The following is a 13922-nucleotide window of genomic DNA, read 5'->3' as shown; positions in this document are numbered from 1 at the left end:
ATTCTAAAGATGCTACCAGAAAACTACTAGAGCTAATCAATGAATTCGGTAAAGTAGCAGGATACAAAATTAATGCAGAGAAATCTCTTGCACTCCTATACATTAATGATGAAAAATCTGAAAGAGAAATTAAGGAAATACTCCCATTTACCATTACAACAAAAAGAATAAAATACCTAGGAATAAACCTACCTAAGGAGACAAAAGACCTGTATGCAGAAAACTATAAAACACTGATGAAAGAAATTAAAAACGATACAAACAGATGGAGAGATATACCATGTTCTTGGATTGGAAGAATCAATATTGTGGAAATGACTATACTACCAAAGCAATCTACAGATTTAATGCAGTCCCTATCAAACTACCAATGCCATTTTCCACAGAACTAGAACAAAAAATTTTACAATTTGTATGGAAACACAAAAGACCCTGAAGAGCCAAAGCAATCTTGAGAAAGGAAAAAGGAGCTGGAGGAATCAGGTTCCCTGACTTCAGACTATAGCACAAAGCTATAGTAATCAAGACAGTATGGTACTGGCACAAAAACAGAAATATAGATCAATGGAACAGGATAGAAAGCCCAGAGATAAACCCACGCACATATGGCCACCTTATCTTTGATAAAGGAGGCAAGAATATACAATGGAGAAAAGACAGCCTCTTCAATAAGTGGTGCTGGGAAAACTGGACAGCTACATGTAAAACAATGAAATTAGAACACTTCCTAACACCATACACAGAAATACACTCTAAATGGATTAAAAACTTCAATGTAAGGCCAGACACTATAAAACTCTTAGAGGAAAACATAGGCAGAACACTGTATGACATAAACCACAGCAAGATCCTTTTTGACCCACCTCCTAGAGAAATGTGAATAAAAACAAAAATAAACAAATGGGACCTAATGAAACTTAAAAGCTTTTGCACAGCAAAGGAAACCATAAACAAGTCAAAAGACAACCCTCAGAATGGGAGAAAAGATTTGCAAATGAAGCAACTGACAAAGGATTAATCTCCAAAATTTACAAGCAGCTCATGCAGCTCAGTATCGAAAAAAGAAACAACCCAATCCAAAAATGGGTAGAAGACCTAAATAGACATTTCTCCAAAGAAGATATACAGATTGCCAACAAACACATGAAAGGATGCTCAACATCACTAATCATTAGAGAAATGCAAATCAAAACCACAATGAGGTATCACCTCACATCGGTCAGAATGGCCACCATCAAAAAATCTACAAACAGTAAATGCTGGAGAGGGTGTGGAGAAAAGGGAGCCCTCTTGCACTGTTGGCGGGATTGTAAACTGATACAGCCACTATGGAGAACAGTATGGAGGTTCCTTAAAAAACTAAAACTAGAACTACCATATAACCCAGCAATCCCACTACTGGGCATATACCCTGAGAAAACCATAATTCAAAAAGAGACATGTATCACAATGTTCATTGCAGCACTATTTACAATACCCAGGACATGGAAGCAACCTAAGTGTCCATCAACAGATGAATGGATAAAGAAGATGTGGCACATATATACAATGGAATGTTACTCAGCCATAAAAAGAAATGAAACTGAGAAATGAAACTTATTTGTACTGAGGTGGATGGACCTAGAGTCTGTCATACAGAGTGAAGTCAGAAAGAGAAAAATAAATACCGTATGCTAACATATATATGGAATGTAAAAAAAAAATGGTTTTGATGAACCTAGGGGCAGGACAGGAATAAAGATGCAGACGTAGAGAATGGACTTGAGGACACAGGGAGGGGAAGGGTAAGCTGGGACGAAGTGAGAGAGAAGCACTGACATATATACACTACCAAATGTAAAATAGATAGCTAGTGGGAAGCAGCTGCATGGCACAGGGAGATCAGCTTGGTACTTTGTGACCACCTAGAGAGGTGGGATAGGGAAGGTGGGAGGGAGACGCAAGAGGGAGGGGATATGGGGATATATGTATACATATAGCTGATTCACTTTTTTATACAGCAGAAACAAACACAACATTGTAAAGCAATTATACTCCAATAAAGATGTTAAAAAAAACAAAAAACAAGTGCAACAGGAAGAACTGGATGGGCTCAGTGGCAGAGGCTGGGCTTTCAGGCCAAGGAGAGCTGGTCCTCCTGCCTTACCAGCCTGTCCATCACACCAGTACCTGCTCCATTGGAACCTGAGTCATGGACTCAGACAGCAACTTCCTTCCTGGATTCTGGACACTTCTGTGTCCTCCTGGTCCTGTGCACTGAATCCTGTCTCTCGTCATTTTCTTTTTATTCACCATTTTAATTTGTTCTGTGGTCAAGTGGCCCTCTTTTTTTGTAGCTGATTTACTCCCTTTGATGTATATACTAAAGAATTTTTTATCTCTGTACAAATACCATGATTAAGAATAAGAAAGTATTATGAAAAGTACTGAAGGACTGTATAAATGAAAAGAATGTAAGTATTATTGCTTTTAAGTGGGGAATATTAAATAAAAGTGCTTTGAAGAAAACATAAAGCTTTCATAATGGTCTGAGCTATTCATGAGATGGAAATTCATTTTACAAAGGAGGAAGCTGAGATAGAGTGAAATCAAGTGATTTGACCAAAAACCCAGAGTTAGTTTGTGGCACAGCCAGAAAAGAAATCAAGTTCAACACAATTTCTATAGTTCATGCCGCTTTAACTGAACTGAATTATATCTAGCAAATATGCAAATATTTATTTACTGCTAGCATCCCTCAAAATGTCAATGGAGATGCTAGAAGTGGCATCTGTGACCCATATACTCTACCACTAAGTTAAATTCTCTGCCAACAATACTTCTCATATTCAAACCACTCTTTTGTCCATACTGTTGTATATCTTGCTCAATTTCACTCTTAAACTTTTTAAACTTATTTTTTTGAATTAAAAATATATCTGTCTTAGGTTTTCTATAAGAAATACCTAGAGATTTTATCTACTTTATTAGCCTGAGAGTTGTTTAAATGCAAAACTATGTCTATTCCTTATATACCCAAAGCATCTCAAATGGAACTTAACATCCTATAGTGACTTACATTATTTCCCTTCATAATTCACAAAAGTTGTGAATCTGCTCTATCTCTGATGTGGCAGTAGGCCCAAATGTACATATAGCCAAGAACTCTTCCAAGGTGGAATTTCAGCCTTGCGGACTTATCACTCCTTATATATTCTATATCCAAACTGATCTAATTGACATTTACAGAACATTACACACTACAACTGAGGAGTTCACATTCAGGTATACGGGCAGTCTTTGCTTTTGCATGGTACCATGTTAAATGAAATCTGTGTATGTCAAAAGCTTTACATGTCCCTGATATCCATGAGTTTCAGTTAAGACAGCACTGTGCAAAGTAAGGACTGCTTGTAATGGAACCTTCACCACTATAAAACATATGGAGTGCCATAAAACAAGTCTGAAAATACTTCAAAGGTCTGAAATGACACAGAGTATGTTATCTGACATGACAGAATTAAATTAGAAACTGATAACAATAAAACACCAACAAAACCCTCAAATATTTTGAAACTAAGCAACATACTTCTAAATGATCTATAGGTCAAAAAAAAAAAAAAAAAAAAGTACATATAGCATCCAGCATAATTCACCCAAGAAATACTTGTTGGAGTGAAATGAATCCAAATGTTTAGGTTGAAATATTTTGAATAGAGAGGATCTGAAGGAGCATATAGAAAGTGCATCTTTATTCTTCTTCACCATTGGAGCTACTGAGAAAAGCCTTGGGCCTAGAGAACAATACTTTCTTCCACTACTGATTTAAGTAGAAGGTATGTTTTAGGAAAATGCTACGGAAATAAATGTCTATGGGTGATGCTCAAAACTGAGTAGTAAAACAGATCCTTCAAAAAGCATACTGTCATACAATATGCTTCAGTTCAGTCAGCACTTTAAAAATTTCAAATGTAGAGATTTTCTTTTTTTTGGTTGTAGCTTTAAAAATGTTTGAATCCATTACTCTAATTGTACTTTCAGCCAAATATTGCACACTTGAAAAAACAATGTGGAACATCGTCTCAAGAATTAACCTGTTTTGGCTACAAAACAAAAAACCCTAAATAAATACATATACCTTAGCTGCGTTGATGAAACATGTTTGCAATTGCCTCCCCAAAACCAGAAAATTTTCTGCAGCTGATGGAAGTAATTCATTGTAAAATTCCTCTGCATCTTCTCCTGGTTCCAAGCCCACACAGCAATGGCTGAAATAAGAGCACAAGTTTGTGATTAAGTTTGTGCTAATTATAAATTTTAGATGAATGCTAAAGCTTCTGTAGACACGGTGTCTTAATGAGAATTTTTAGTATCTTTCTTTTGTTGCCAAGCCAATAAAGAACTTTTACAGGAAAATTAGTGTAACAACTTTCTTAACAAGTAACAAGTAAACAGTGGTGTGGATTTTGCCTGTACTTAGAGCTAGGACTTACATGTCCTAAAAACTTACTTGTCAATCCTTCAGGAAACAAAATACACTTGGCTCACAATAAAGAGAAAGAGGCAAGTTTTCAGTGAAGGGGCTACACACACTCTAAAAGCAACAGAACACCATTCAGGAGTAACATATGTGTTAACTGATACATTTTACACATCAGATAGCTGAAAAATAGCTAGGGTAGCATTAGTCTACAAGGGACAGATTATCAATTTTTTCCAATAGATCTACTTTCCTAAAATCTGCAAAATATCTGATTGCACATTCCCTACATCAGAAGAGGAGACAGCAAAAACTCTAGTAGGAACAGTTTACAATATACATTGAAAGAGAGAAGGTCATTTAGAGAAATGGGTCCTCTTGAAACCACACATAAAGTCACCCCCTGGATATGAAACGAGTATATTCAAAAGCCTCAATGGTAAGAACTATTTGTGCAGACTAATACCAAAAAAAGTCCCCAATCCAAGAATGGTCTCTATGTGTGTACTCTAATGAGTAAGTACCAATGTTAGAGGCTTCTGCAGACACTGATAAGCAAGAGTGACTACATACTAAGTACACTAAAAACTGACTAATGCTTTTTTTTTTTGCATATCAGTTCCTAAGGTCAATAGACTTACACTCACATGTACCAGTTTCTCTTTTCCCTTTGGTTTCTAAAGTTAATTAAGAGTACTATTTTCATTGAAAATGTTAATAAATGAAATACGTTTTTTGTACATTCACAAACATGGGGATTTCTTAAGACTTGGAGTCCACTTCTGAGAGCCTAGCTCAATCAATATTTCCATGAGCTAACATATCTAACAACACAAAGACATAAGGCTCTATTTACTTAAGGAAATAATTAATCTTGAAAATTAAGGTATAAAAAAATATTACATGTGTTAACTGTTTTTCCTAACTGTATACCTTGAATCTGGCCTTTATCTATCTATGTTTAATTATAAGCAGTTTCAAAAGCTAAGATCCAACTAGTACTGCACATTTTCAGTTACTTAATTAGGAAGTGGCTTAGACACTGAGAACACCTGATTTATTTTATTGCCTCCTATATGAAAAAAGATTTTGATCTTTTTCTTGTAATTTCTAGCATGGCAGTAGATCAGTAAATGCTACTTCTAAATTTATTGACATGATTTGGGTTACTTAATGAAATATACAGTTGAGACAGCTAAACCAATATACTGTGAAATGAAGTTTCTGTATCTCTTCTCCTGCAGTCCTTTGCTTATGCCTTTCATTTCAGCACCTATTTCATTCTGCCTTGTATGATAAATCCACATGACTGTCATCCCATGTCTACTGTAAGTTTTTCCAGTATAGAGCCAGTGCCTTAATCTCTTCATTTCTTCAATATTCTTTAGTCTTTAGTCTATTAGGCCCTTGGGATTCAGTGGTGAGCACAAGATCACCATCTTCGTAGAGCTTATGGAGTGAAATTTTTGACAGTGAAATATTCACAAATACAGTTAGGAATAATAATATATAGTATGAAGGAAAAGTACATCCATAACATACCATGGGAGGTTGCCAATGCTTGTTAGCCAGATGAAGAAAAGAAAGCAAATGTTGAAATTAAGAATTTACTACTATATCCCTCAACAAGAAGCTGATTTATTGTTCATTTTACCTTAATATCTGTGTAAGCTGGGAAATTGTAGTCCAACCACCCTGGATTCGAGAACAATCTTGACTGAGGACCAAGAGGCAATACCGAATGAGATCATAACAATATATATCTTGTTTGACTTTCTTCAACTCTGAGCTTCCAAAAGGTGTGTTGTTTATTACTTCTAAGGCAAAAGGAAATAAGATACACTTATTTTTGCTCAATAAATCCAAGAGCTATCCATATTTTTATAGGTTGAATAATGACTAAAAATACATTTAAAAGGAAAAAGAAATCACTGCTTTATCACAGTGTTAAGATTTCACTGAACAAATTAAAAACAAATGCTAAAATTGTACCCATGATGGAATTTGTTTTGTTAAACAGTGTCAGCCGATCACAAAAAGATTTTCTTACCTTTTAACTTCAACAGTATAACAGGGACATTCTGCTCAGGACTTATTGCAACTTCAGCAGCTAGAGATAAGATCCTTGGGTCTGTACCCATTGCCTTCATTTCTCATACCACCTATATTTGACAGAATCAGAAAAATAAAGGTCAATAGCCTAAAACATTCACCCCCTAAATAATGTTTGAAATATAAATGACAACAGCTTTGCTTGGTTCAAGAAGTGAAGGGTAGATTTTTCTCATTTCTTCCTTATAGGGAGAAACTGGTTTTTCCAACTAGTGTACCTCTAAAAGAGCTAAAGACCCTTATACCTTACTGTAACAGCTACACTAGGTACTGTTTATTGTGCACTCTCTAAGAGTCAGAAACTGTGCTTGGTGCTTCACATTCACTCTCTCTAATCTGCACAACAATCCTAGGTCAGGAGTTAATTTTCTTTTATCATGAAAGAGAAACTGAGTGTGCAGAAATGAGCTAATACAGGCCTAAGACTGATATCTTTTTTAAAGGTCTCCTTACAAGGTTGGCCCTTGCCTGATGTCTAGGAACTTGGATTTCAGGAGGGTTTCCACCAGTTTCCTAATATGACTGGCTCACTGGGCCTAAACTGTTTGTAAAAACAATGCGGTTTATGTTGAACACCTGCTTTCCTTCCTGAAGTCTGGAATTCTGATATGTGGTAGCAGATGATGCCTACATGACCATCTCCAATAAAGACTCTGTCACTGAGTCTCTAGTGAGCGTCCCTGGTAAACAACACTTCAACATGTTATTACAACTCACTGAAGGAGGAATTAAGCATGTCCTATGTGACTCCGCTGGGAGAGGACTCTTGGAAGTTTGCACCTGTTCTCCTCTGACTTTCATCTCATGTGCCTTCTCCCTTTGATGATTTTCCTTTGTATCCTTTTAGTGTAATAAATCATAGCTATGATTACGATTATATCCTGAGAACTATGAGCCCTCCTAGCAAATTACTAAACCTGGAGTTGGTCCTGGGGATTCCCAACACACAACTCAGAAATGTTATTATAAGATAACCAAAGCTTGTTTATAAATAGCATAGTGAATAAATTGATTATCTTAAAAAAAAATCCACATCCCAATTCAATTTGTTGCTAAAACTTTTCTTTAAAAAATTTAAAGAAAATTAAATTCTTTTAATTTAAGCATTCAAAGCTCAAAGATACCATTTTAAAAAAAGTATAATCTTAACTTATTTATAATTAATAAATACTAACATATATTAAGTGCTTACTATGAATTAAGCACTGTGCTAAGTGCTTTCATATGCATTATCTCATTTAATCCTCACAACAGGACTATGAGGTAAAGCCTTTAATCACCTACATTTTACAGATTAAAAAAAAGTAAAGTTTGAAGAAGTTAAGAAACTTGTCATGGTTCCACCAGCATGTGGTGGAGTCAGTATTCAAATCCAGATCAGTATGAACCCAATTTCCATTACAATGTTCATTATATTCCTTCACACATAAAAGAGTAAAGAAACACAAAACATATTCCCAAATAACCTACTTCTCACTTTTTAAGCTATTATTCTTCATAACTGGCACCACAGTTCACCCTTTATATTAAAGAGTTGGGAACTTCCCTGGTGGTCCAGTGGTAAAGAATCCACATTCCAATGCAGGGGATGCAGGTTTGATCCCTGGTTGGGGAACTAAGATCCCACATGCTGCGGGGCAACTAAGCCCACACACCACAACTACTGAGCCCACACGCCTCAACTAGAGAGCCCGTGTGCCGCAAACTACAGAGCCCACACGCTCTGGAGCCCACGCCACAACGAGAGAGAAAATGTGCAGGCCATGACTAGAGAGAAGCCCGCATGCCGCCACGAAGAGCTCCCGTGCCGCAACGAAAGATCCCACATGTTGCAACTAAGACTCGATGCAGCCAAAAATAAGATAAATAAATAAATAAAATAAATATTGAAAAAAAAAGAGTTGGCCATAATACAGGATCCAAAAATCATTCCTTTTTAGGTAAAATACACATCATTAAAAAACAAGTTTTCTGGAAACGTTTTTAAAGAAAGCCCAGCACAACTCTTGGCACACTAACTTTCTAGGAGAGTGGATATAGTTATCTCATTCTTTCCAATGGCTGCATTATGCTATGCTTCCTTTGTAAGCGTGTATCAAAATATATTTAAACATCTCCTCTACTGGAAGTCATTCAAAGTGTATGCTAGTACAAGCAATGCTGCAATGAATATCAAAGTATATGTCTTAGGTACTCATGATAGTACTCTGTGGGATGAATTCTTCCCTTGCAGTCAGATGGCCGGGTGGCAGGACACATATTTTAAAATTTTTGATTAGATACCAAATTTTTCTCCAAAATGGGTGTTCCAATTTACACTTCCACCAACAATGTATGAGGGTGTTCATTTTACTATGCCTTCAATAGTACCTAATGTTATATTTTACATTTTTGTCAATCTGCTAGGTGAAAAATGGTATCTCCTTGTTTTAATTTTTATTTCTTTGATTATTAGGGAGGTTCAGCACGTTTCATGTTCACTGGCCATTTATTCTTTTATATATTTTCTCTTCACATACCTTAACAATTTTTCTATTGGCTTGTCTTATTCTTTTGTAGAAGCTTTAAGTTTTTCATACATGGATATACACCCTTTATCTTTTATATTGGCTATAAACACTTTATCCTCATCTGTCGTTTATTTTTTAAAGCTTGATTATGGTTTTACTGTAGTTTTACAATTTTTATGTAGTCAAGTATAACAATCTTCCCTCTATAACTTCTGCCTCTGGAGTCATGCTTAGAAAGGTCCTCCCTACCATAAGAGCTAAAATATAATCTCCTAATTTTTTCTACTGTTTTTATTATTTTGTTTTACTTATATCTTCATAAACATACAACTTTATTTATATCTTCAATACAAATGTAAGTTATTTTTGTGAGTGGTTTAAGATAGGAAGCTATAACAGATGAGGTTACAGATTGGTGAAAAAAGAACAAATGCACATAGCTGTCATAAATTTCTGAGATAATTTATCATGAATGGATACAGGAGAAGCAATCTGAAATGTCACTTGGGTATATTTTTAGATTCTATTTAGTTCATTAGTCTATTTGTTTCTTCCTGGGCTAGTACAACATATTTCATTTAGATATATGTTTAGAGAAAATTCACATTAGAAGGTAAGCTTCACAAGGGCAAAACTCATACCATTCTTGGTGGCTGCCTTCTTACCTCTTTGGTTCACTGTTATATTCCCAGAGGCTAGACTAGCGCTTGGCATGTGTTAGGTACTTAGTATTTACATATGTTGAAACAATGAATAAATGCACAAACTTTGGGTATTCCAAAACCTCAATTTCTTGATGCTCTGCTTTTCTCCTGGTTATAAAATGGAAACCTCAGACTTCTGGTTGAAAGCCTTTTTAAAGTAAAATAGATTCACAACACTGTTCTTGCTCTCTGGCTAATATAAGAAAACATCACTAAAACATCATCACCACCACCAAACATGCGTAGGGCTCAATGATAGACCCAAGGTTCACAAAGATTTTATATAGGACAGATTTCCTGCTCACATTCTGGCTAGGAAAGAAACATATACACACAGACCCATATACACACATACGTAAAATAAAATAATTATGTAAAATACGTTACATGCCAAACAGGTGACACAGATGATAAGAATAAAGACCACAGAGTCAGAGGACAGGGTTTCCATGAACAAGCTTTCTTACCTGTAAACAAAATAATAATTCCTACCTCCTAGAATAATTCAAGGTTTAGAAAAGAAGGCAGCCACTAAAGATGGCCCTAAAATGTTGCATGACAGTAAAGTCTCAAAAATAATAACCATTCAGAGAGCTTTTACTTTATCCCATGAATTGTTTTAAATGCTTTCTTGTACTAACTAATTTAATCCTCTCAACAACTGTAAGGTATAAGTACTATTATTTTTTCCTCCCATTTTAATGATGAGCATCCTTAACTTTGGTTTGCACAAAGTCATATTGTATAGAGTATGAAGCTGGGGTTCAAACCCAAAGATTCTGGCTTTAGAACCCAAGTGCTTAACTACCACAGGGAACAGTCTTAGTACGCCTTAAAAGAGTAGAATTTGGATCAGCAGATAGGCTGAGAGAGACACAGGCATCTACCTGCCTGGAACAATAAATTACAAACCTGGCGAAGGTAGCAGTTAAGTGAGAAAGTTTTCTGATTACGTAATTACCCTGAAAAACCACCACTGTTATGGCAACCATTTGTAAACCTTCTCTTGGAGGCTTCTCTTCTAATACAGCACTTCTCTCATCTTTACCCTTAAACTCACGAACTTTTGACAGGAAAAAAGACAATTATTTTTCAATTATTAATGCTATTACCCTGCTGCCAGAGCACAAGGTCTGGCCTTGATCTTTTGGGAATTCCGTCTTCGGGGCCGTGCCGTTACCGCCGCCACAGATCACTGTGAAGAAGATAAAGAAGGTAACCCAATGCAATCCAGCTGCAACTAATCCTAAATATGTGCAGTTCCAAACTCTGAAACTTTTTTACCCGCCCCACTTCACCCCCCTCCCTCTATCCCAATCCTTATACCACCAGGAACTTCCTCTGGAACATAAGGTCAAAAAACGATTGCTGAGGTAACGGCGTCGCCTCCAGTCAGGTCCACCGACCGCGTCTCTGAGGCCACGGGCGTCTCTACTCCGGATTCTAGAGCCGGCTTTCGTGCTACCAGGCCTTGGACAAGACACCAGGCCTAGTGACCAGGCTCCGCCCCTCCCCCGCCTCAGTTTCCACACCAGATCTCCACAGAAAAGGCGTGGAAAAGGCCGATTCTCCCTTTAAGAGCTCCTACAAGACGGGTCGCTTGGTCCAGAAGCCTGCGGTCCGGGCTTCCCGGTATCCCGGGGCGCCCTCCTCCCCCAGCCGCCCCGTCAGATCGGCTACCTCCTTCCTGCCTCGCGTTGCTCCGCCGAATAACCCCGCTCCCACCGCTCACCTCAGAAATGCTGCGTGCCGGAGTCTGCGTGCGTCGCAACGTGGGAAATGGAGCCCCGCTGCAGGACCAGGAGCCTCGGGGCCAAGGGGCGGGGCGCCCCTCTCCAGGAAACCAATCAGCACGCGAGAAGCCCGGTGGGACTGCGCTCGTCGGCCGCGGGGCGGAGTCTATGGTGGCTGCGCCCGCGGTGGCCAAGCACCTCGTCTTCAGGCTGAGTTGGCAGAGGGTAGTGAGCGCCGGTGGCCGAGGCAGAGTCGGAGCCGGAGGAGAATGATGAATGGAACCGCGGGACCTTCGCATATTGACAGTCGCGAGCGGGTTCTCAAGTTAGGGGAGAGTTTTGAGAAGCAGCCGCGCTGCGCCTTCCACACTGTGCGCTGTGAGTGAGGACGACCCCCGGGGAAAGGGGGGGAGCTCTGGGTATGGGGGTGCGGAAGCACAACTCTCTCCAAGTCGTGTTCGCACAGACCCCCCCAACCCCTTATTCTATGGGAGAATGGGGTGCCCAGCGCGACCCGCTGCCCTGTCCGGAGTGCTAGGGGGCCGGTGGAAGCAGCCTGGTCGAGCAGGTGTGGGTAATTCTGAGCAGAGAGATTTAGGTAAGACCAGCAGGTAGAAACGGACGCTTTGTGGAGGAGGTCTACAGGGGTGACTATGGGTGGAGTCAGACGTGACTGGCGGATCATGCAGAGGTGGAAAGGAAAGTACAGTTGACCCTTGAACAACGCAGGGGTTAGGGACGTCGACCCCGCGCAGTGGAAAATCCACGGACTCCTATCTCGGCCTCAAAAACGAAGGAATCGATACATGACTCACCCAAGGTCCCGAAGCTGAAACCGTTTGGGTAGAATCAGGACTCAAACTATAGTTTTTTTGATTCCACGTATTGTAATCTCTAATGGAACACAAACTTTTCCCCACACTTCGTTAATTTAAGGATCTGTAAGATGAAAATACAGATACTCTATTTATTGGAAAAAATCCTCATGTAAGTGGACCCGTGCGGTGCAGACCCGTGCGTGTTATTCAAGGAACAGCTGTAATAAGGTGACAAATGGAAGGGGGCAAAGGGAAATAGGAAGGGAAAATGCCTTTAGGTTGGTAGGGAAACATTCTCTCCTTTCTTCACTTTTGGTGTCTGCCTGATGAAAATGCGTTTAGGTTGGTAGGAAAACATTCTCTCCTTTCTTCACTTTTGGTGTCTGCCTGATGAAAATGCGTTTAGGTTGTAGGAAAACATTCTCTCCTTTCTTCACTTTTGATGTCTGACTGATGAGGGTTCTTATTTAATGTGTTCCTGGAGAAAGATTCTGGGCCATTCTAATAATCTGTATCTCTTTTGGACCCCTGATTTCATTCAGTCACTTATCAAATACTGATTATCACTGTACTGAAGGGTGTGTTATGAATTTATTAGAAAGATATTTAACCCCTGTGATTTCTCCTTTTGGTTTCCCTTTGTCCTCTGGAACTAGTTTTGATACATTTTTCTCTTCTATGTTGTTGAGGTAGAAAATGGAACTCTTTTGCTTTAATAGTTGGATGGTGTAGATTCCAGGAAGGAAAATATAGTATATTATGATTTGGTATGTAAAACATTCATGTTTTGCATAATAGCTCTCATAGAATTATAGAGTGGGAAGGAAACTTTGAGATCACTGAATCATAACCTCTTATTTTTCTGTGGCCAAACTGTAAAGTAAGTATTTTTTCACTTCCTCTTTCTAGCCCTGCCCTTCCTTAGTGTCTCATCATTCCACCCTTCTCAGTCATTCTGTCCTTAGACTGTTCAGAGATCTTTATGGTTTTTACTCTGAAGTGTGCCATGCTTCAATTAAAACTCACATTCTCCAAAAGTTTACTTAAGTTGTACACAATCTAATTACAGTAACTCACAGTAAAGGTATGAAGAACCAATAGGTTTAACTCTCCAAGGATATATTTACATTTTATGAAAGGATTTTATTAAGCAAAATTAATATCCGTTTGATAGAATAAATGGGGGCGATATTTGCAAACAGATCTTCAACACTGTCCCTTCTTTACCATACTTTGTGGTCCAAGACCTTGAAACAGCTAGTGCTGGCTGTGCAGTTTCTCTCCTTCTTCAGTCCCATTTTCCAGAAGTATGATATAGTTCTTATCTGGTTTCTCCATGCCTTTCTCTCAAATAATAACGTCCCTCTCCTTTCCTCTTCTTTCTCAGGTATACAGTAATCTTAGTATCAATTTTTTTAATGATAAGGTTTGAGATTACACGAATTTGCTCAAGAATATATTTCCGTGTAACTTGGGTATATAGTCTCTTTTTAAGGGCATAAGCCCCAAATTAAGTGAATAAGAAATAGCCTTCGAAAAGCACTTTGCAGGTGCTTCAAAGCCTTTTATTTATAAAAGTTCTCAAA

At 38.3% G+C, this 13922-nt stretch overlaps 2 protein-coding genes across 4 annotated transcripts in view; one reads left to right on the top strand and one right to left on the bottom strand.

The window, feature by feature from the left end:
* IQCB1 (IQ motif containing B1) overlaps positions 1 to 11588 on the bottom strand; it is a 48431-nt gene extending 36843 nt beyond the window's left edge. For 2 of the 3 annotated variants that reach the window (XM_068546648.1, XM_068546645.1), the window contains exons 1-5: positions 11518 to 11588; positions 10898 to 10980; positions 6510 to 6621; positions 6114 to 6276; positions 4118 to 4247 (exon numbers count right to left, since the gene is read on the bottom strand). In XM_068546648.1, coding sequence (XP_068402749.1) covers positions 4118 to 4247; positions 6114 to 6276; positions 6510 to 6609 — 393 coding nt within the window. In that variant the 5' untranslated portion in view covers positions 6610 to 6621; positions 10898 to 10980; positions 11518 to 11588. Of the gene's footprint in view, positions 1 to 4117; positions 4248 to 6113; positions 6277 to 6509; positions 6622 to 10897; positions 10981 to 11465; positions 11490 to 11517 lie in introns of those variants that run through there. The other variant, XM_068546646.1, reaches the window with a different exon arrangement.
* A 133-nt stretch (positions 11589 to 11721) lies between these two features.
* Positions 11722 to 13922, top strand: part of EAF2 (ELL associated factor 2) — a 50887-nt gene continuing 48686 nt past the window's right edge. The window contains exon 1 of the mRNA XM_068545513.1: positions 11722 to 11896. Within this exon, the coding sequence (XP_068401614.1) occupies positions 11788 to 11896 (109 nt within the window). The 5' untranslated portion in view covers positions 11722 to 11787. The remainder of the gene's footprint in view (positions 11897 to 13922) is intronic.

Source organism: Eschrichtius robustus, chromosome 6, assembly GCF_028021215.1.
Source record: "Eschrichtius robustus isolate mEscRob2 chromosome 6, mEscRob2.pri, whole genome shotgun sequence".
In the NCBI taxonomy this organism is placed as follows: Eukaryota; Metazoa; Chordata; class Mammalia; order Artiodactyla; family Eschrichtiidae; genus Eschrichtius; species Eschrichtius robustus.
This window is presented reverse-complemented; position numbering and strand designations above follow the sequence as displayed.